Source organism: Grampus griseus, assembly GCF_964374135.1.
Source record: "Grampus griseus genome assembly, chromosome: 14".
Classification (NCBI taxonomy): domain Eukaryota; kingdom Metazoa; phylum Chordata; class Mammalia; order Artiodactyla; family Delphinidae; genus Grampus; species Grampus griseus.
Window position 1 is genome coordinate 62252220 of NC_139008.1, and position 22046 is coordinate 62274265.

Genomic DNA, 22046 nt, shown 5'->3' on the forward strand with positions numbered 1-22046 from the left:
CTAATAAATAGCTTATTGAGTTAAACTGAATAATGAAAGTAGAAATAGGGGAGAATGAAAACTTAGAAGGAGGATAATAAAGAATCCTCTATTCAGGGCAAAAGACTATGAAGAATGGATCTACTTGGAAAGAAATACCGTACTATTTTCTATGCAAACAGAGACTATAACTACATTAACATGCTTCTCTAATTCATAGGGTGAGAGGGCAGAACGATATAGGAAAAACACTGTGCTGAAGTCAGGGGCCTCAGTTCTAGATCTAATTCTGCTTTTATATAACTGTATGATATTGGGAAGTCTTCTCCCTTACCTTCAGCTTCCTCTTCTAGGATGGAAATAATAATTGATGCTTTAGAGGATTGTTGAGGGTTATTAAAATAGTACAATTTAGTACCTCATGGTGTCTGGCATGTATAATCACCTTTGGGAACTGTTTTTACCATAATCATTAGTAGTGTTGTGTGATCTTGGAGGACCCCGTTTCGCTTTAATTAATCTTTATCTATAAACTTAAAAAGTTAGGTGTTATTTAAAATTCCTCCCAATTCCAAAATGTCATATTTCTACATTAAGTTCCTCAGTCGGCACATTGTTATAAAGGTATCTGTGGAGTTGTGGCTTCAGTGAGTTCATAAGAGAGACCATGGGAGAATGAGGTTCTCTGGTGTATAGGTTGATGTCACTATATAAACTAAATATCTGTCAGAAAAAATTCCTTCTGAATTACCCAAGTCCACTGAGAGAAGCTAATGAAATGATGGCTAAACCACTGAGCAGCAACGAGGTTGGGTGGAATTAATCTCATGATTTATCTCACAGCCTAGGTATAGTGGTATAAAATAGAGAAAATGAGCACTGAGGGCTGTTAGTGCCCAGAAGAGAACGGGCACACCTCTCTGGTAATGCTAGTGGGTATTACTCTTCTGAGGAATGTTTTCACAGTATGTGTCAAGAGCCAGCAATTCCATCTTTAAGAATTTGTCTTGGGACTTCCCTTGGTGGTGCAGTGGTTAAGAACCCACCTACCAATGCAAGGGGACATGGGTTTGATCCCTGGTCTGGGAAGATCCCACATGCCAAGGAGCAACTAAGCCCGTGCACCACAACTACTGAGCCTGCGTGCCACAACTACTGAAGCCCGTGTGCCCTAGAGCCTGTGTGCCACAGCTACTGAGCCCATGCGCCGCAACCACTGAAGCCCACGCGCTCTGGGGCCTGCGTGCTGCAACTACTGAAGCCCGTGCACCTAGAGCCCGTGCTCTGCAACTAGAGAAGCCACCGCAAGGAGAAGCCCGCGCACCGCAATGAAGAGTAGCCCCCACTCGCCGCAACTAGAGAAAACCCACCCACAGCAACAAAGACCAAATGCAGCCAAAAACCCCCACATGGGCTTCCCTGGTGGCGCAGTGGTTGAGAGTCCGCCTGCCAATGCAGGGGACATGGGTTCATGCTCTGGTCCAGGAGGATCCCACATGCCACGGAGTGGCTGGGCCCGTGGGCCGTGGCCGCTGGGCCTGTGCGTCCGGAACCTGTGCTCCGCAGCGGGAGAGGCCACAACGGTGAGAGGCCCGCGTACCGCAAAAACAAAACAAAACAAAACAAAAAAACCCACAAAAACACAAAACATAAATAAATAATAAAAAAAAGAATTTGTCTTAAGGGAAGAATTAAGAATATGTACAGAAATTTAGCTACATGGTTATTCTTCTAGTAGTATCTTTAAAGTGAAAATATTGGGAAAATCCTAAAATAAGGGATAAGTAAATTGTGGTTGCTGATATATCTATATTTATTGACAAGGAATATGCTCACGATATGTGAAGCAAATTCAAAATGTCAGTGATCCCATTTGAAAAAACAAAATGTGTGCGTGTGTGTGTGTGGAGAGGGAGAGAGAGAGATTGAGAGAGGTATCGTGTGTGTGTCTGGAGCAGTGTGGCACTGTAGATTTTTATGAAACCTATTTTTGTGATCTAATTTTTTAAAATGGTCCATCCTATTTCTAAAATAAGGGCTTACAGAAAGGTACTTAGTTTAATAAATGTGTATGCAAGTTGTTACTGATATCTACTTCTCTTCCAAGATACAGAATACTTTGAAGTACATGTCATTTCATGGATGAAGACAAATGGCTCATTGGGTTTCATAGGGAAATTATTTACCAGTGAGTGTGGCCTTTCGGCTCTTTTCCAGATTACTTCCAGCTACTTTCTTAACCATACAAGGCTGGAGTGGGGGCTGACTTTAAACCTACACAGGTTTCCACAGACAGAGGACACAGTACAGTACTTCTGTACAAAGTATGCTGAAGTAAGGATGGACCCATATCTTTGACATGTTTCTTTTACCTAATCTGCATGTTGTGCCGTTTATATACTTTTTTTTTCTTTTATGTGTTTTTTGAAGTCTTTCTCTTCATGCCCAGGAATAGTATTTTTATGAAAGTATTTCTAAAGAAAAAACCTGTACTTGGCAAAACTATATTGAGCTTTTACTATGTATGAGATACTGTTCTAAGCTCCTTGATGGATGAGGTATACACAAGTGAGTAAAATTCATCCTTATCTACAGGAACTTAGCGTCTACTAGGAGAGACATTTGCATAGTTAACTAATATAAAATTAGATGGTATAAAAGCACTATGGCTTTGGAGAGGCAACAATTAGGTATGATAGGTGGAAACTGGGAAAGATTTTACAGAGAATTGGACTGGATTTGAATGATGAGTAAGATTTTGGTCGGTAGGTATAAAATTTAATGGTGTGTTTCAGAAATTGGGTTATTCAGGGCAGAGAGAAAGCACACTGGATGTGGAGGAGACTGGAAATGAGAAAACGGTAGATTGAGGAAAATAAGATAATGAATGTAAAACACCTAGCACAGTACATGGCATGTTGTAGGTATTCATCAAATTTGACCTCTTTCTAATTCCAATATATTTACCTCAAGGAGTGTCTTCAAGTTACTGAAAAAGCGAAGTTAACTATTAGTGTGATTTGAAAAGTAAGGCATACTGCCCAGGTGATTTTCAGAATTGCAAAATGTGATCATAAAAGCAAAGTAATTGTTAGGCAATCAGTACCTTAGATAAATGTGCCACCAAGTTTCTGAACTATTTCTTTCCTTAGGAGGTGACCTATTGAGAAACAAACACTGGGCAAACCTGCTGTTCTACACCAAGGGTGGGAAAAATGTCACAAGTTACAACCTCCTATTCCTATGATGCTCCAACAGACTTCATCAATTTTACATCTTTGAATGATGAGGAAGATACCCAAAACATAGATTCCTGGTTTGGTAAGTATCTGCTTTCTCTTGCTGTTTTAAGGGTTAGTGACTTGCTTTGTGCTGGAGACCTTTCAAAAATAGAAGGGATTGTAGATAACCAAAATATAAATTCCTGCGCTTCCCTGGTGGTGCAGTGGTTAAGAATCCGCCTGCCAATGCAGGGGACATGGGTTTTAGCCCTGGTCCGGGAAGATCCCACATGCTGTGGAGCAACTAAGCCTGTGCGCCACAACTACTGAGCCTGCGTGCCACAGTTACTGAAGCCTGTGTGCCTAGAGCCCATGCTCCGCAACAAGAGAAGCCACTGCATTGAGAAGCCTGCACACTGCAACGAAGAGTAGCCCCTGGTCGCCGCAACTAGAGAAAGCCTGCGCAGAACAACGAAGAACCAATGCAGCCAAAAATAAATAAATTTATAAAAATAAATAAATTAAAAAAATATAAATTCTTTTCTGCACCAAGATACTTTGTCATCCACCATATGATAGAAATAATCGAGACGCCCAGTATTTTGGGAATAGACTCTCAGTAGAAATCAGTGTTTTCCAGTTAAGAATGACAAATATTTAAGCTTTAGGGACATATGGTAAAATCTAGATGAAACAAAGTTGAGTGAAGTTCTAGGACATGTCTGTAGTGATGGCAGTCACATAAAAACTTGCTCTCCTGTCACTGGGCATAGAGTATAATATTACAACTGAAATGGGATGTTGACAGTCTTACTCAGATTTCCTCAGTTTGATTTGTATTTATTTTTATTTATGTGTATTAAATTCTGTGCAATTTTATCACCTGTTTAGGTTTGTTGATCTGCCACAGTCAAGATATCAAACAGTTCTAACATCACAAGGATCCTGTGTTGCCCTTTTATAACTATACTCATCTCCCTCTTGCTGCTTCTCCCCAGTTCTTTTTTTTTTAGTTTTTGGCCCCACCACACAACTTGAGGGATCTTAGTTCCCTGACCAGGGATCGAACCTGTGCCCCCTGCAGTGGAAGCAGGGAGTCCTAACCACGGGACCTCTAGGAAATTCCCCCCAGTTCATTTTTAAATGGAGGGATTATGCTACTCAGAACCCAATCTCCAAATAGAGATAGGATTGCCTGATGTTGGGGCAGGTGATATGACACAAACTTTGATACCAGGTCAACAAATAAGGATGTGGTTTTGTTTTTATATTACATTGGAGTAATATCTGAGCCCAGTGATATGTGAGGCTAGTATTTGCTGGGGCTCCTTCATTTTCTTCTATCTCATGTCCTTATCCTCCTCATTAAGAGAAATCAGTATGTGATGGGGGATAGAAATTAGTCCATTGCAGCTGTACTTAACACTTATAATGCAGTGTCCAAATGTGATGGCATATGCCATTCTCTTGGAAAAGGATTCTAATAAAATCCAGTGGGTATCCTGAGAGGAGGGGTCTTTTGGGCGTGGTGTAGGAGGAAGGGTGGATAAGACGGCCAGCTGCCATACAGAAGTCTTCCCCATGCCCTTGGCCCACAGAAACCCTGAGGAAATAGCTGGGCTGTCTATCTCTTTCTCCAAGTTTTTCTTGAAAACAAGAAAGGAAATATTAATATAACAATACTATTAGATACAGTTTAGAAGAAAAAATGAATCCCACTATTTTTTTCAAAATCACCTTAGTTCTAATATATTACTTTCTAATTTTCTTCCAAATAATCAAATCTTTTTACACAGTTTTGCAATCAGAGTGTACATTCACAGAGTTATTGCTGAGGCTCGCTACATTCCTAAAATTTCTATCAGTAGGCTGTTGGTAGAACACACTTTTCACTGTTTTGCACTGGCTTTTGGGCACAGCAGAACCTAAGATAAAATTCCTTAAGAGAGCCTAACTCTGTTCCATACTCATACACCCCACACTCTCATAGTTGAGGAAGAACCTCAACACAATTAGACTATCAGATGTCCCTTGTAAGCCTTGCAGGTCTTGCTGGATACAGTTTTCTTTAAGAGGAACATGCTGTATTTAGGTGGTAGATAAGACCAGTTTATGCTTGTGTGGTCCTGAATGTGTATCAAGCAAAGATAAGGAGCTATTCACAATACAGAGTCTGCACTTCTTTTCTATAATACATTGTTCAGTGTTGCCAGTGTTTTAGTGATAGTTTTTGCAGTCGCTATCTCTGACATATAATATGTACTTATTCCTTTTTGATCACTAGGACTTTGCTGGTACTTGCAAATGAGTTAGAAGTATACTGGTAGGAGGCTTTATTTAGGCCCCATATTAGGTGTATGGCACTAATTTATTTTGCATTCTTTGCTGATTGTTTACACGATGGTGATTTTACCTTTTCACAGAAGAGAAGGCCAATTTGGAGAATAAGTTTCCTGGGAAGAATGGTACAGGAGGGCTTTTTCAGAGCAAAACTCCTCTGAGAACAGCTAATCTTCAGCAAGATGTCACACCTTTGAGACCAGGTAAGAAAGAACATCTTAGAAAAAAGCTGCTTGGCAGAATGGTCGAACAGTATACTAGGAACCTGAGGGATCTGGGGAAATTACCTAAATGATGTATCCCTTGGATTTTAATTGGTGAAATGTGTTAATTCATTTATTCATTTCATGGTGAACGTGAAACTAATGATGTGCTGCATTCTTCTTTTTTTTTTTCCAGTCTTTTGGAAATTAAGCTAACATAGAATTTTATTGCCAGATATAAAACTATTTTGTTTTTATGACTAGATTTAATGTAACCTAACCTCGGTCTGGCTGGGAAACAAAACAGCAGGAGGGAAGAATGTACTGCTTGCTAACTGTACAAGAATTCTTTGAGTCATGTATCTGATTTTAAAAGATGATTGACACTTAAACTAATAGTTACTAAATCTGCAAGATACTGTCTATTTGATTAAAACAAAAAAGTATTCTTTAAATCCTCAAAAATGATTCTTATTTTGAAATAGTAGCTATATTTAGATATAATTCACATATCATACAATTCACCTGCTTAAAATGTACATTTCAATGTTTTTTCATATATTCACAGCATAGTTGTGCAGTCATCACCACAATCAATTTAGAACATTTGAAAATTAATCTTATGGGTAAATCTGAAACTAGCCTCAGTCATACCAATAACTAGAGGGCCATATCAGGAAATAGCTGTTTTCAGTGAACTTGTGTAGTTTGCAGAGTCTGAGTTGCTAGGCTGACTTTTTTATTTTTAATAGAACCTCCTCATAAGTAAACTCTGGAATTCACATGTACTCTTTTTGTTGTTGTTGTTGTTGGGGGTAGGAGTTTATTAATTAATTAATTTATTTTTGCTATGTTGGGTCTTCGTTTCTGTGTGAGGGCTTTCTCTAGTTGTGGCAAGCGGGGACCACTCTTCATTGCAGGTGCGCGGACCTCTCACCGTTGCGGCCTCTCTTGTTGCGGAGCACAGGCTCCAGACGCGCAGGCTCAGTAGTTGTGGCTCACGGGCCTAGTTGCTCCATGGCATGTGGGATCCTCCCAGACCAGGGCTCGAACCCGTGTCCCCTGCATTAGCAGGCAGATTCTCAACCACTGCGCCACCAGGGAAGCCCCCAGGCCGACTTTTAAATAGTTCATTCATGAGTACAAGTGATATCTATTGAATTTGGGATCTGGACAAGGATCCTGAACTTTTACATCCATCTTTCTTGCATAAGAGGTTAGAACTATGTGCACGTTTCACTTGAGGTGCTTAGAAGTGTGGCAGATTTTCTGTTGCTTTGATGGTCTTTGTGCTCTTCTTGAATTGAAAGAGGATGTGATGTACCTAGTTTGTCTGGACCACTTTCAGTTTAAGACTGTTATATCAGCAGTAAGCCCCAGAGCAAGAGACCTCTGCATGACCCATCATGTGGCAAAGACCATGTACACTGCTTCCATGCATGTATACCCCTTGGGCCCCACAGTCTTTTTGTTCTTTGTTAGCACACATTCTTACCTGTCTCCGTGCTATTCCCTCTGCCTTGAATACCTTTAATCTAACTGAGAAGTCCTTACTTATCATTCAAGTTCCAGCTCAAATATCTTTTTTTCTCTAATTTGATTCCCCTTATCTGTGTTCTCAAAGCACTTTTCAGACCTCTGTTTTGATTTCAGCTTTCTATTGTGTTGCTAGTACAAACAAATACAATTAATTTTTCTATGTCGATATTATATCCTACAATCTTCTAAACTCAGTAGTGTTTGTATCTTTTTTGTAGATTCCATCAGATTTCTACAAAGGTGATTATGTTATCTGCCTTTTGTTTTTTTCTTTCTTGCATACTGCACCTTTAGTAGGATGCTGAATAGGAGTAGAGAAGTAGACATGCTTGTTTTATTCCTGATCTTACGGCAAAAACATTCAGGCTTTCACCATTAAGTATGATGTTAACTGTAGTTTTTTCATAGATGCCCTTTATCAGGTTGAGGAATTTCCCTTCTATTCCTATTTTGCTGATAATTTTTATAGTAATGGAAGCTAGATTTTCTCATATGCTTTTTCTGCATTTATTAAGAAGTTTACATGAATTTTTTTCTTTTTTCTTTTATTCTTTAACTATGCTCAGTTATGCTGTTTTTCCAATTTTAAGCCAACCTTTCATTTCTGGGATGAACCCCCAGTTGGTCAGGATGGTATTTTTCTTTTTATATATATTTTAGGTTCAGTTTGCTACATTTTTTTGTTGAAAATTTTTCATCTATGTTCATGAGGAATAATGATCTGTAGTTTTCCTTATGATGCCTTTGTTTGATTTGATAGAGTAATGTTGGCCTTACTCTATAAATATTCCCTTCTCTTCATTTCTCTGGAAGAATTTGTGTAAAATAGATATTACATCTTTCTTAAATGTTTGGTAGAATTCATCAGTGAAGCCATCTGGGTCTGGAGTTTTCTTTGCAGGAAGGTTTTTAACTAAAAATTCAATTTCTTTAACAGATATCGATTATCTGTTTCTTCTTGAATAAGCTTTGGTAGTTTGTTTTTCAAGTAATTTGTCTGTGTCATCCAAGTTGTTGAATTTATAGGCAAAAAGTTGTTCATAATGTTTCCTTATTATCCTTTTGATACTTATAAATTCTGTAGTGATATCACCTCTTTCATTTCTGATATTGGTAATTTGTGTCATCTCTCTCTATTTTCCTAATCAGTCTGGCTAAAGATTTATCAGTGTTAATAATCTTCTCAAAGAACCAACTTTTGGCTTCATTGGTTTTGTTTTTGTTTATTCCTATTGTTTTTCTGGTTTTTATTTCATTGATTTCCATTCTGTTCTTTATTATTTCCCTTCTATTTACTTTGGGGTTCAATATATATATAAAGTTTCTTAAGGTGGCAGCTGAAGCCATTGATTTGAAATCTTTCTTCTTTGTTAATGTGTTTACTGCTGTAAATATCCCCTAAGTACCTCTTTAGCCACATCCCATAAATTTGAAATGCTATGTTTTTATTTTCATTCCATTCAAAATACTTTTAATTTCCCTTTTGAGATCTTTGACCTGTGTGGTTTTTTTGTTTGTTTTTTTATTTTGGCTGCACGGGCTTCTCTAGTTGTGGTGCACAGACTCTCTAGTTGTGCTGCATGGGCACCAGAGCACGTGGGCTCAGTAGTTGCGGCGTGTGGGCTTAGTTGCCCAGCGGCACGTGGGATCTTAGTTCCCAGACCAGGGATCAAACCCACGTCCACTGCATTGGAAGGCGGATTCTTAACCACTGGACCACCAGGGAAGTCCCGACCTATGTGTTTTTTTTAATTGCAATATAATTGACTTATAACATCGTGTAAGTTTAAGATGTACAGAGTGTTGATTTGATGCATTTATATAGTGCAATGTAATTAATACCTCTATCATATCACATAATTATCATTTCTTTTGTGATGAGAACAATTAAGATCTAGTCTCATCAACTTTGAAGTTCATAATACAGTATTGTTGATTATAACATTTATGCTATGCATTTAGATCTCCAGGACTTAATTTATCTACTAGTTGCTAGTTACCTGTGTGTTATTTAATTTCCAAATATTTGGGGTGGGGGTGGTCCAAAAATCTTATCTGTTATTGATTTCTTGGGGGATTTCTACTGTGGTGAAAGGACATACTTGTATGACTTGAACTCTTTTAAATGTATTGAGACTTGTTTCATGGCCCAGAATATGGTCTGTCTTGGTAAATGTACTTGGGTGTACTTAAAAAAAAAATGTGTATTCTGCCGTCATTGGGTGGAGAGTTACATAAATGTCAGTTGGGTCAAGTTGGTTGATAGTGTTGCTCAAGTCTTCTGTTTCCTTATTGATCATCTATCTGATGGCTCTGTCCATTATTGAAAGTAGGGATATTGAAGTCTTCAACTATTATTGCCGAATTGGCTATTTCTCCCTTGAGTTTCGTCAGTTTTTGCTTCGGGTATCTGGGTCTCTGTTGTTAGGTATGTATATGTTTGTAATTGTTACATCTTCATGATAATTTGACCACAACGTATTTTTGTAAATGAAGTCTTATTGGAATACAGCCATGCTCATTTGCTTATATATTATTTGTGGCTGTTATAATCTTACTGATTTTTCTGTCAACTTGTTCTATCAATTAGAGAGAGAGGTATTGAAATTTTAGACTATAATTGTGGATTTGTTTATTTCTCCTTATAGTGGTATGTGGTATGGATAAAGAAGATATGGTATCCCACTTGATCATGGTGTATGATCCTTTTAATATATTGTTAGATTTGGTTTGCTAACATTTTGTTGAGGATTTTTGCATCTATGTTCATCAGTGATATTGGCCTTTTTTATGATACCTTTGTCTGGTTTTGGTACCAGGGTGATGCTGGCCTCATAGAATGAGTTTGGAAGCATTCCTTCCTCTGCAGTTTTTTGGACTAGCTTGAGAAGGATAGGTGTTACCTCTTCTAAATGTTTGGCAGAATTCACCTGTGAAGCCATCTGGTTCTGGACTTTTGTTTGTTGGAAGTTTTTTTAAAATTATGGATTCAATTTCATTGCTAGTAATTGGTTTCTTCGTATTTTCTATTTCTTCCTTGTTCAGTCTTAGGAGATTTTACATTTCTAGGAATTTGTCCATTTCTTCTAGGTTGTCCATTTTATTGGCATATAGATGGTTGTAGTAATCTCCTATGATCCTTTGTATTTCTGTGGTGTGAGTTGTAACTTCTCCTTTTTCATTTCTGATTTTATTGATTTTGGCCCTCTCTCTTTTTTCTTGAAGAGTCTGGCTAAAGGTTTATCACTTTTATTTATCTTCTCAAAGAACCAACGCTTAGTTTCATTGATCTTTTCTATTTTTTTAGTCTCTATTTCACTTATTTCCGCTTATTCATTTCTTTCTGCTCTGATCTTTATGATTTCTTTCCTTCTACTAACTTTGTGTTTTGTTTGTTCTTCTTTTTCTAGTTTCTTTAGGTGTAAGCTTAGGTTGTTTGAGATTTTTCTTGTTTCCTGAGGTAAGCTTCTATTGCAATAAACTTCCCTCTTAGAACGCTTTTCCTGCATCCCATAGATTTTTGGATTATTGTGTTTTTGTTTTCATTTGTTTCCAGGTATATTTTGATTTCTTCTTTGATTTCCTCAGTGATCCATTGGTTGTTTAGTAGCATATTGTTTAGACTCCATGTGTTTTTGTTTCTTGCAGTTTTTTTCTTATAGTTGACTTCTAGTCTCATAGTGTTATGGTCAGAAAAGATGCTTAATATGATTTCAGTTTTCTTAAAGGTACCGAGGCTTGTTTTGTGGCCTAGCATGTAATCTATCCTGGAGAATGTTCCATGTGCACTTGGAAAGAATATGTATTTTGCTGCTTTTGGATAGAATGTTTTCTCTCTATATATATGGTCTAATATGTCATTTAAGGCCAGTGTTTCCTTACTGATTTTCTGTCTGGATGATCTGTTCATTGATATAAGTGGGGTGTTAAAAGTCCCCTACTGTTATTGTGTTACTGTCAATTTCTCCCTTTCTGTCTGTAAATATTTGCTTTCTGTATCTAGGTGGTTCTCTGTTGGGTGCATATATATTTATAATTGCTGTATCTTCTTCTTGGATTGATTCCTTGATCATTATGTAGTGTACTTCTTTGTCTCTTGTAACATTCTTTGTTTTAAAGTCTATTTTGTCTGATATCATTATTGACACCCCGTTTTCTTTTGATTTCTATTTGCATGGAATACTCTTTTCCATCCCCTCACCTTCAGTCTGAGTGTGTCTTTAGATCTGAAGTGAGTCTCTTGTAGGCAGCATATATATGGGTCTTGTTTTTGTATCCATTCAGCCACTTTGTGTCTTTTGATTGGAACATTTAGTCCATCTGCATGTAAAGTAATTATTGATATGTATCTACTTATCGCCATTTTGTTAATTGTTTTGGGGTTGTTTTTGTATGTCAGGTTTTGTTCCTTTGTTCTTTTTTTGTTCTCTTCCCTTGTGGTTTGATGACTGTCTTTAGTGTTATATTTGGATTCCTTCTCTTTTTGTGTGTGTGTGTATCTATTATAGATTTTTGGTTTGTGATTACTGTGAGGTTTATAGTTATCAATCTGTATGTCTCTATTTTAAGTTGCTGATCTCATAATTTCAAATGCATTTTAACAACCCTGCATTTGTACTCTCCTCCCTGTATGATTACTGTTTTGACATCATATTTTACATCTAATTGTTTTGTGTATCCCTTAACTGCTTATTGTAGATACAGATGATTTTACTACTTTTGTCTTTTAACCTTCCTATTAGCTTTGTATGTGGTTGATTTACTACTTTTACTGTATATTTGCCTTTACCAATGAGATATTTCCTTTTGTAATGTTCATGTTTCTAGTTGTGGTCTTTTCTTTTTCACTTAGTGAAGTCCCTTTAACATTTCTTATAAAGCTGCTTTTGGCAGTGCTGAATTCTTTTAGCTTTTGCTTGTCTGTAAAACTTTTGATGTGTCCATCAAATCTGAATGAGAGCCTTGCTGGGTAAAGTATTCTTGGTTGTAGGTTTTTCCCTTTCATCACTTTAAATATATCGTGCCACTTCCTTCTGGCCTGCAGTTTCTGCTGAAAAGTCAGCTGATAGCCTTATGGGAATTTCCTTGTATGTAACTTGTTGCTTTTTCCTTGCTACTTTTAATATAGAATTGCAGATTAAAAGATTTTTTCTTGACTTTTCTGAAGGCATTATTCTGTTATCTTTTATCGTCCTGTGTTACTGATGAGGAATTCAGCTTATCCTATTTTCCTTCCTTACGTGATTTCTTTTTCTCTGTGGAAGCTTTCAGAATTTTATCTTTTTAAAATGTCATGAGAAGATGTTAAAAAAAAATGTCATAAGAATGTGTTTGGGATACTTTTTTCTGAGGTGATGCCTTAGGCTGGCAAATAGGCAGGGCCCTGGATACTTCATTTCTGCTTCAACCAAAGTAGCTTTTATAAATTGCTCTTCTGCATAAGATTTCACTGCTTAGGAGGGATACACACACACATACACACACAATTTGCAATCTAGAATTCTGTATTAAGTCATATATATACACATGTATCTCTCATCTCCAACTCATTTCCTTGGGATTTGAGTACTGACTAGTTTTTGCTCTCTTGCAGTTGACAACACTTATAACAAAGAGGCAGAAAAAGAAAACCTGGTGGAAGAGTCCATTCCAACAAATGCTTGTTCTTCTCTGAAAGTCAAAGGAACCACATCAAGAAATATTCTAGCTCAGCCTCAGAGGTAAGACTGTTTTGGTGTTCGAAGTGGTGGTTATATTAATAACGTTCAACGAAGAGTTACTGGAGCACCTACTATGTGTTCCATACTACATTAGACTCTTCATGTTACCTTATTTAATCTTCATAACATTTATGAGTTGTAGGTAACATGCTTAATTTATAGATAAGGGCTCAGATGTACTAAGTTGCTTGCCCAAGGCAGATTTATTTCAGAGACAGGATTCCGACTGATCACTTTGGTTCCAAAGTCCTTGCTATTTGTGCTGTCAACATGGGTTGCCATTTACATTTATTTGTATGGATATGTGGCAGGTTTTTTTTTTTTTTCCTGTGTATAGGTTGTAAATAAACTTCATAAGGGCAAGTGTCATGTATCCCTAGTACCTAACAGTGTCTTGCAGGAGCAAAGCTGAATAAAGTCTTGAGTGAAGGGGTGGATGGATGGGTGGGGTAAGCTGTACTCTTGGCACTAGGAACCTCTGAAAATCCAATGTCTTTGAATGTTGTATCAGTATCCTCTTTTTAACCAAAACAAAGCTGTTAGTCTTAATATTAGTTGCCTTCAGATGGCACTAATCAAAAGATTATTTGAATTAGATTTTTAAAAACTTTCACTTGGGAGTTCCTGGTGGTCCAGTGGTTAGGACTCAGCACTTTCACTGCTATGGCCTGGGTTCAATCCCTGGTCGGGGAACTTAGATTCCACAAGCCGCACAACATGGCCAAAAAAACTTTCACCATCTAATAATTACCACTCACCCACAGAGTTTAAATTCGAGGACTGGGGACTTCCTTGGTGGTCCAGTGGCTAAGATTCCACGCTCTCTATGCAGGGGTCCTGGGTTGGTTTCCTGGCCAGGGCACTAGATCCCACATGCTGCAACTAAGAGTTCGTATGCTACAACTAAAGATTCCATATACCACAACTAAAAGAACCGTATGCTGCAATGAAGATCCCAAGTGCCGCAACCAAGAGCCGGTGCAGCCAAATAAACAAATAAATATTTAAAAATAAATAAATAAATTCCAGAACTATTTAATGCTTTATACTTTGATGTCAACAATATTGAGGAATGGCAGAGTATTTATAATACAATTGCTCAGAAGTAATGAAATTACCCTTTACAAACCCTCATGCTGGTGTAAGGGGATCACCTTTTGAAGATGGTATCATACATGCTTATTTTAATCTTTTCTGGTGAAGAAGCCCCTTTTAATTGAAAAATTCTGTGAGATTCAACCAGCTATCACAGGAAATTTAAGAGATTGCTACAGGTTGATTCTGTGGTTTCTGTTCCATGTTTAGATTGTTAAGTCCCTATGGAAAAGGGACCCAGTATCCTATAGATTCCTTCAGAGTCCAAGATAGTGCTAGTGTCTTGGCTTCTGCATTTTGAATATGTATATTACTAAAATTGCCCCACATTCTGAATGAATTTTTGAATGCTTTTGGGAAATGATGGTATGACAGAAAGCCAGCTGTTCACAGAATCAGAAGATCTGAATTGTTTTTGTTTCATTTGTTTTAAAGGCAGGTATCTCTACTACTCAAAACCTTAGTTTACTGAGAATAACCGTCTCTCTCAGGCTTATTGCAAGAAATGGCCAAATAGGATAACATGTGGTAGTAGTTTGTAAATGAGACTGCATTATGAAAATGCATAAAGAGGTAAAACATTAGTGCCATTTATCTTAGATCTCAGATTTATCTTAGTCTAGGGATGCCTAATCTAGAAAAGAAGAGCAGATGGAATAGGAAGGTATAGATAATCATACAAATTTCCTACTATTTTCTTCTCACATGATTTTGATGGATAAGCTAAAAGATGGCTAAAACTCCTTTGACTCAGAATAGTTAAAAGTCAATAAGGCCTTAGTCTATAATAATAATTTTTCCATGCAGGTGTTGCTTTACCACATATATTTTTAAAATAAATTTATTTATTTATTTATTTTTGGCTGTGTTGGGTCTTTGTTGCTGTGCATGGGCTTTCTCTAGTTGTGGCGAGCGGGGCTACTCTTTTTTGCAGTGCATGGGCTTCTCATTGCGGTGGCTTCTCTTGTTGCGGAGCACGGGCTCTAGGCATGTGGGCTTCAGTAGCTGTGGCTCGAAGGCTCTAGAGTGCAGGCTTAGTAGTTGTGGTGCACGGGCTTAGTTGCTCCGCAGCATGTGGGATCTTCCCGGACCAGGGCTTGAACCCGTGTCTCCTGCATTGGCAGGCAGATTCTTAACCACTGCGCCACCAGGGAAGCCCCACATATATGTTTTAATTTTTATAGTCTCATCCCTTAGCAACTTCTCCCTAAAGACATTCAGCAGTTCTTCTCTTGACTTTATAATATCATTGTATATTGAATTTAAGTAGTGGTCCAAAATGGCCATGTCTTCATGTACGTTGCCTTCTTTCCTTCTAATTTTTAATGAAACTCTGTCCATTTTAAAAAAATTAACTAATTTTATTGGGGTATAATTTACATATAGTAAAATGTACAGCTCTTGAGGGCACAGTCTGATTAGTTTTGACAAGTCTATAATGCAACCACGATACCAACATAGAACAAATTCCATCACCTCAGAACATTCCCTTATTCCTCTCCCTTTAAATTCAACTTTTACTGTTCTTTCTGCCTTCTCACTTTCCCACCTCCCACCCAGAGGCAGCCACTGTTCTGATTTCTGTCACCATAGATTAACTTTGCCTGTTCTAGATATTTTTATAAATGGAATTGTATAGTATGTACTCTTTTATATCTGAGTTCTTTCACTTAGCATGTGCTTTTGAGATTCATTCATGTCATTGCATATATTAATATTTTGTTCCTTTTTATTGCTGATAATAAATTCTGTTGGATGGATATACCACAGTTTATCCATTAACCAGTTGAGGACATATGAATTGTTTCCAGTTTGGGGTTATTATAAATAAAGGTGCTATGAGTAGTTTGCCTATAGATTTTTGTGAGGACGTGTTTCTCTTGGGTGAATACCTAGGAGTGAAATTGCTGGACCGTACTGCTAAGTGTATGTTTATAAGAAACAGAATTTTTCCAAAGTGACTGTACCATTTTACATTCCCATTAGCAGTATATGAGAGTATCAGTTGCTCCATATCCTGGCCAACACTTGGTATTGTCAGTCTCTTTAATGATATTTCATTGTATTTTTTTTAAAATAAATTTATTTATTTTTTGGGTCTTTGTTGCTGTGCTCAGGCTTTCTGTAGTTGCAGTGAGCAGGGGCTACTCTCCGTTGTGGTGTGCGGGCTTCTCATTGCGGTGGCTTCTCTTGTTGTGGAGCATGGGCTCTAGGCGCGTGGGCTCAGTAGTTGTGGAATGCAGGCTCAGTAGTTGTGGCTCGTAGGCTCTAGAGCACAGGCTCAGTAGTTGTGGCACATGGGCTTAGTTGCTCCGCGGCATGTGGGATCTTCCTGGACCAAGGCTGGAACCCGTGTCCCCTGCATTGGCAGGCAGATTCTTAACCACTGAACCACCAGGGAAGTCCCTCATTGTGTTTTTAATTTGTATTTTTCTGATGACTGATGATGTTGATCACATTTTCATTTGATTACTGGCCATTCATATATCTGCATATACAGTTGTTTTTTTAGTCTGGCTCCCTGGAGTCTCCCCTGTGCCTGAAAATGTTAGTGGTCAGCCAAGACCGAGTAGAGTTTATACTGAGGCTTAAGTGTTCATCCTCTCTGGTTCTCTTGCTTCTCATTTTGCCTCTAAATTTCCAGTTGTTTTGCCAGCCCTAATGTTTGTCTTCTGATACCTAAAGCTAGTAAGACTTTAGCTGTGTGCCATTCTACTATATACACATTGGGGAATGCACTGAATCAAATAAAAACCAGTGAACTCACCAGTGTCTTACCTAGTGCATTTATGTCTTTTAAGGATGGACACCTCACCAGTTTCTGCTTTTTCACTGGGCCCCCCAGTCTCCTCTAAACATGCATAGTTAGCATATATAGTAATACATAGGAATTTGTGCAGAGTTTTGGCTCAGACTTTGGGTGATACCTTTTCTGTAGCTCTTTCACTACCGGGACTTTCCTCCTATTTCCAGCTGCTGTACTGGCCTGAATTCTATCTTCCGTTATCTACGGCCAATGAGATTAGAGTTTTCCGCTGCTGGAGCTGCCGCATTTGGGGTGTGCCCTCAGGCAAAAAAGCTACTAACTCATAACTCTTAACCTTTGTAGTTGCTTTTCATGGATAAATGTTTCTCTTTTTTCTGCCTGCTTTTGGTCACTTTTCAGTGCCTTCAAGTAGTCATATTTTTATATATTGTGTACATTTCGTAATAATATGCAAGAAGATTTGCATGATAAATGCACTCTGTATTACTCCATGTAATTGTTTTTATGAGTACTTTTAGAGATTGATATGAAAATATTTGCAGGTGAAAGATCTGAAATTTGGGATTTGCTTCAAAAGCTAGGCAGGCGTGGATGGAGGGAAAATTGACAGTGTGATTGGCTATAAGTTGAAATTTTTGAAGCTGAATGATGAGTAGTACCTGGTGGTTCATTATATTATTCTCTTCACTTTTTACTAAGTTTTAAATTCTTTATGATAAAGATTTAAAAATTAGTTACTCTACGCAATCTAATAACAATTTGAATATATACTAATACATCTTAAGACTTGAGAGAAATTAAACAAGATCTAAATAAATGGCAGGACATAACCATGTTCATGGTTTGAGAGACTCAGTAATGTAAATATGTCAAATCTCCTTATCTGATGTATAGATTCAACGCAATCTCTACAAAAATCCCAAAGGTTTTCAGTTTGGACATTGATAAATTGGTGCTAAAATTTATACAGAAATGCAAAGGTCCAAGAATAGTCAAAATACTTTTGAAGTGTCTAGTAGATAGCAATATTATAAAGACTTTGTGGTATTACCCAAGGATAAATGAGACCAATGGAATCAAATAAAAGCTTACTCTCTCATATATGGACACAATATATGACAAATGTGGTACTGCAGACCTTTGGGGAGAGGGTGTTTTTATTTTTCCCCCTTCAATAAACAATGATTGGACAATGGATAGCCACATAAAACAAAATGGGAATTAGCCCCTACCTCACTCCATAGAAAAGAGAAAGTACAAGGTGGCTTGTAGATCTAAATGTGAAAGCTGAAGCTCATGTAAGGAAATATAGGAGAATATCTTCATGACCTTGGAATAGGGAAAGATTTCTTAAATAGAATCCACACAGAAAAACACTGACATGCTTTCAGGGAAGGAGGTTGTTGTATTTGAGCATATTTGTCTAATCAGATGATACCATAAGGAGAGTGAAAAGCCAAGCCTCAGATTGGGAGGAGATATTTGTAACACTAAAAACCTACAAAGGACCTCATATTCACAGAATATAAAGAATTCCTACTAATCAATTAGAAAAGGATTGACAATGCAGTAGAAAACAACCAGGAGGCTTAACTAGCACTTTATGAAAGAGGATGGCCAAATGGCCAGTTAACATGTGAAAAGGTGCTCAGTCTCACTGGGAAAAGCAAATTAAAACCACAATGAGTTTCTACTCTATACCAATTTATATGATTAAAATTAAGTCATCCGACAATACTAACTGTTTTGGAGAATGTAGAGCAGTGTAGACTTTGTAAATTAGTCAGTGTAAGCATAAATTGGTACAAGCACCTTGGAAAATAACTTTAGTTGATAAACCAATGTCTATCGGTGACCTAGCAATCTTACAACTTAACATACCCAACAACAATGTGTACATCAAGAGACATTATGTGAGAATCAACAGTAAGCTGGGTAAATAATGGTATGTTCCTACAATGAATGTTACACAGCACTGAAAGTCAGTGAATTCGAACTACGTGAGTCAGTGTGGTTGAACCTCACAAACATATTGTTGAGTAAAATAAACCAAGACAGAAAAAATGCTTGCAGTAGTCTGATTATTACATAACGTTTTTTGCTTCCTTTCCAAACTAACAGCCCATGTTTATGGAATGCATGTTTGTATGGTAAAATGATAAAGAAAAAGTAATCATTACTGTAAAAGTCAAGATAGCATCTGCTGCCAGTGTTTTGTTTCTTAGTCTATGTGGTGATTTCATGAGTCTTCACTTTGTAATCACTTAACTTAATTTTTGTTTTGTGTACTTTTTGTTATGTGTTATATATTTTAACAAAAATAGGAGGCCATGGCTAAAAGAAAGTGGAGAAAATAAACACTTGGTAGTAAATTTCCAGGAGATCTGATTTCTAATTTTAAGTCTGACAGCAATTAGCTGTGTAACAGGGTCAAGTCACCTCATCTTCTTTTACTTTTACTCATACTTCCAAAAGGAGGGAGTTGTACTAGGTGATTGCCAGTGCTCTTTTACAAAATTAAATCAGCTCTATTGAGGTCTAATTTACAAACACCAATGCACTTAAGTACCAACATTTTATGGTGAATTTTCAAAAACGATTAGTAAGACGAGAAGGTATTAGATTTTTAGAGCAGAAATAATGCCACTTTTTTTTTTAGAGCAGAAATAATACCACTTTTTATAGCCCTTTGTAGTTTGACATATTTTCACATTTCTGAGGAGTATTTGCACATATAGTAGATGTATTCATTACAAATAAGTTTTGTCAATTCTTCTACCATAGAAGATCTCTTAGACTCTCTGCTCAGAAGAATTTGGAACAGAAAGAAAAACACCATGTACAAATGAAAGCCAAGAGATGTGCTACTCCTGTAATCGTCAATGAAATTCCACCCTCCAAAAAAATGAGAGTGTAAGTAGCCACAGCTTCTGTCTGCTGACATAGATTTTTACTCCGTTTGCTCCTATGGTAATGGCAAGCAGAATACGTGGTGCTTGTTCTTATTTTTATCAGTTAGGAATGTATTTTGCTGAAGGTAATAAGACGTCTCTATTTAACTAGAGAGGTTTAAGGAATAGTGATTTATTTGCTTCACAGAAGTCTGAAAGTAGTTTGCTTTGGTTCAATGACATCTCTTTGAGTCTTAGGGGTTTTTTTCATACTTGTTGCTCAAGATGGCTGCTCTGTGTTTCTTAGCTTCTTCTCAGTGCTTGTTGCCTCATTATCTGAAGATAGCTACTATATCTCTAGGTATCATATCCATGTTTGAGAGAAGAAGAAGGGTCTGGCAAAGAAAGAGGGGCAGCACCCATATCAGGAAAGTGAAGTATTTTCCAGAAACGCTTATGTTATGCCTCAGTTGACTGAACTGTAAATTAGATCCCCTCTAGCTGCAGTAGAGACTGTTGAAGCAAGTACAATACTTTTGCCTTCATACATTGCTGCCCCAAGCAAAATTGGGGTTCTGTTAATAAGAAAGAAAGTAGAATAAATATTGAGGAGACAACTAGCTGTCTGGCATTTGTTCATTTGATGATGAGCAGTTGGAATCTCTTCCTACCCTCCTGAACCATCACCAGACAGCTCTTACCCTGACTTCTATTGGCATTCTCAAAGTTTACCCATTGTAGCCATTGGAATATATGATCTGATGATACTATTGGAAGAGTCTTGCTGTTGAAACATGGTTTTTGTCCTAAAGAATGAGAAAATTTAAGTCATGTGTGGTAGATCTGTGGAGGAGGGTAGAGCAGGATATGCTGTAGGGAATTGAGAGGATATTTTTTGTTCTTTTCAACTCAAGTTCTCACAATAAAAAGAAGCCAGAGGAAGAGGAAGAAGGCAGTGCTCATCAAGATACTTCTGAAAAGAATGAGTCTTCCCCGGAGAAAGCCAAGGGCAGACATACTGTGCCTTGTATCCCACCTGTAAGGTATGATTCTATCCTGAATTTCAGCTTTAGAGTCAGTAGAGTAAAATTACAAATGGGGGGGCTTCCCTGGTGGCGCAGTGGTTGAGAGTCTGCCTGCCAATGCAGGGGACACGGGTTCGTGCCCCGGTCCGGGAAGATCCCACATACCGCGGAGCGGCTGGGCCCATGAGCCGTGGCTGCTGAGCCTGCGCGTCCAGAGCCTGTGCTCTGCAACGGGAGAGGCCACAACAGTGAGAGGCCTGCGTACCACAAAAAAAAAAAAAAATTACAAATGGGTACATCTACAGTCTGTTTGATGCACATGGAGCTTGGGAAACTCTGAAAGCCGTAACCATGGTAAGGTAAATTGTTTTATGTCCTTGTGGGTGCTTGAGTGTAACAGATTGAAAAAAATTAACTATTAAAACAAACGTAAAAGAAATATAGAAGGAAAAAGTTAGTGAAGGTTCTTACTACCTAAATTGAACAGTTTTTATTTTGCCAAGCTCCCTTCTGGACTTTACTCAAGTAAAATACATATTTTTACAATCAGTGTATAAGCAATCTTTGGGCTCTGCTTTATTCACTTGCTATGAGACTATTTTATTTTCTGTACTGCTACAAAATCTTCACATTTACCCTTTTTAGCATTCTATCAGATTATATTTAACTATTTCCTGTTGAAAATGCTGTTTCCGATTTTTCACTATTATAAGGAATCAATGAACATCTTTACAGGCAGATCCTTTTCTTTGACTAGTCTCCTCAGGATAAGGAAAGAGAAATTCCTTGATCTAAGATTATGGTCAGTTTTCTGGCTATTGATATTTATTGCTAATTTTATTTCCAAAATGAATGTGTGAATTTACAGTGCCATCAACTTTGAATGAATATTTTTATTTCCTTGTAGTCTCATCTGCATTGAATTTTTTTTACTTTAAAAATTGTTTCAAATTTAACTGATATGTTGATGGCATCAGATTATTTTAATTTTTATGTGTTTGCTGACAAGATTGTATAACTATTATTGTAAGCATCTTTTCCAAAGTTCCTCTTGGGTGAATCATCTGTTTTCCTTTTCTGTTTATCTATAAGTGGTCTTAGTGATGTTCTCATTACTAAGAATGGCTACTTTATTTTATTGTTATTGTTTTTTTAAGAATGGCTACTTTAAATTGAACTTTTGCTATGTGTCCAGTATTTCAGAAACATTATCTGATTTAATAGTCACAAGTATCCTGTGAGAACAAGTATTCATATTACCCATTT

General features: G+C 37.4%; 1 protein-coding gene across 2 annotated transcripts in view; it reads left to right on the forward strand.

Annotated features, from left to right (window-relative positions):
• TPX2 (TPX2 microtubule nucleation factor) overlaps positions 1-22046 on the forward strand; it is a 59606-nt gene that overhangs the window by 11527 nt on the left and 26033 nt on the right. For both annotated transcript variants that reach the window (XM_082671074.1, XM_082671075.1), the window contains exons 3-7: positions 3132-3300; positions 5624-5743; positions 12876-13002; positions 19649-19777; positions 20670-20798. In XM_082671074.1, coding sequence (XP_082527200.1) covers positions 3195-3300; positions 5624-5743; positions 12876-13002; positions 19649-19777; positions 20670-20798 — 611 coding nt within the window. In that variant the 5' untranslated portion in view covers positions 3132-3194. The remainder of the gene's footprint in view (positions 1-3131; positions 3301-5623; positions 5744-12875; positions 13003-19648; positions 19778-20669; positions 20799-22046) is intronic.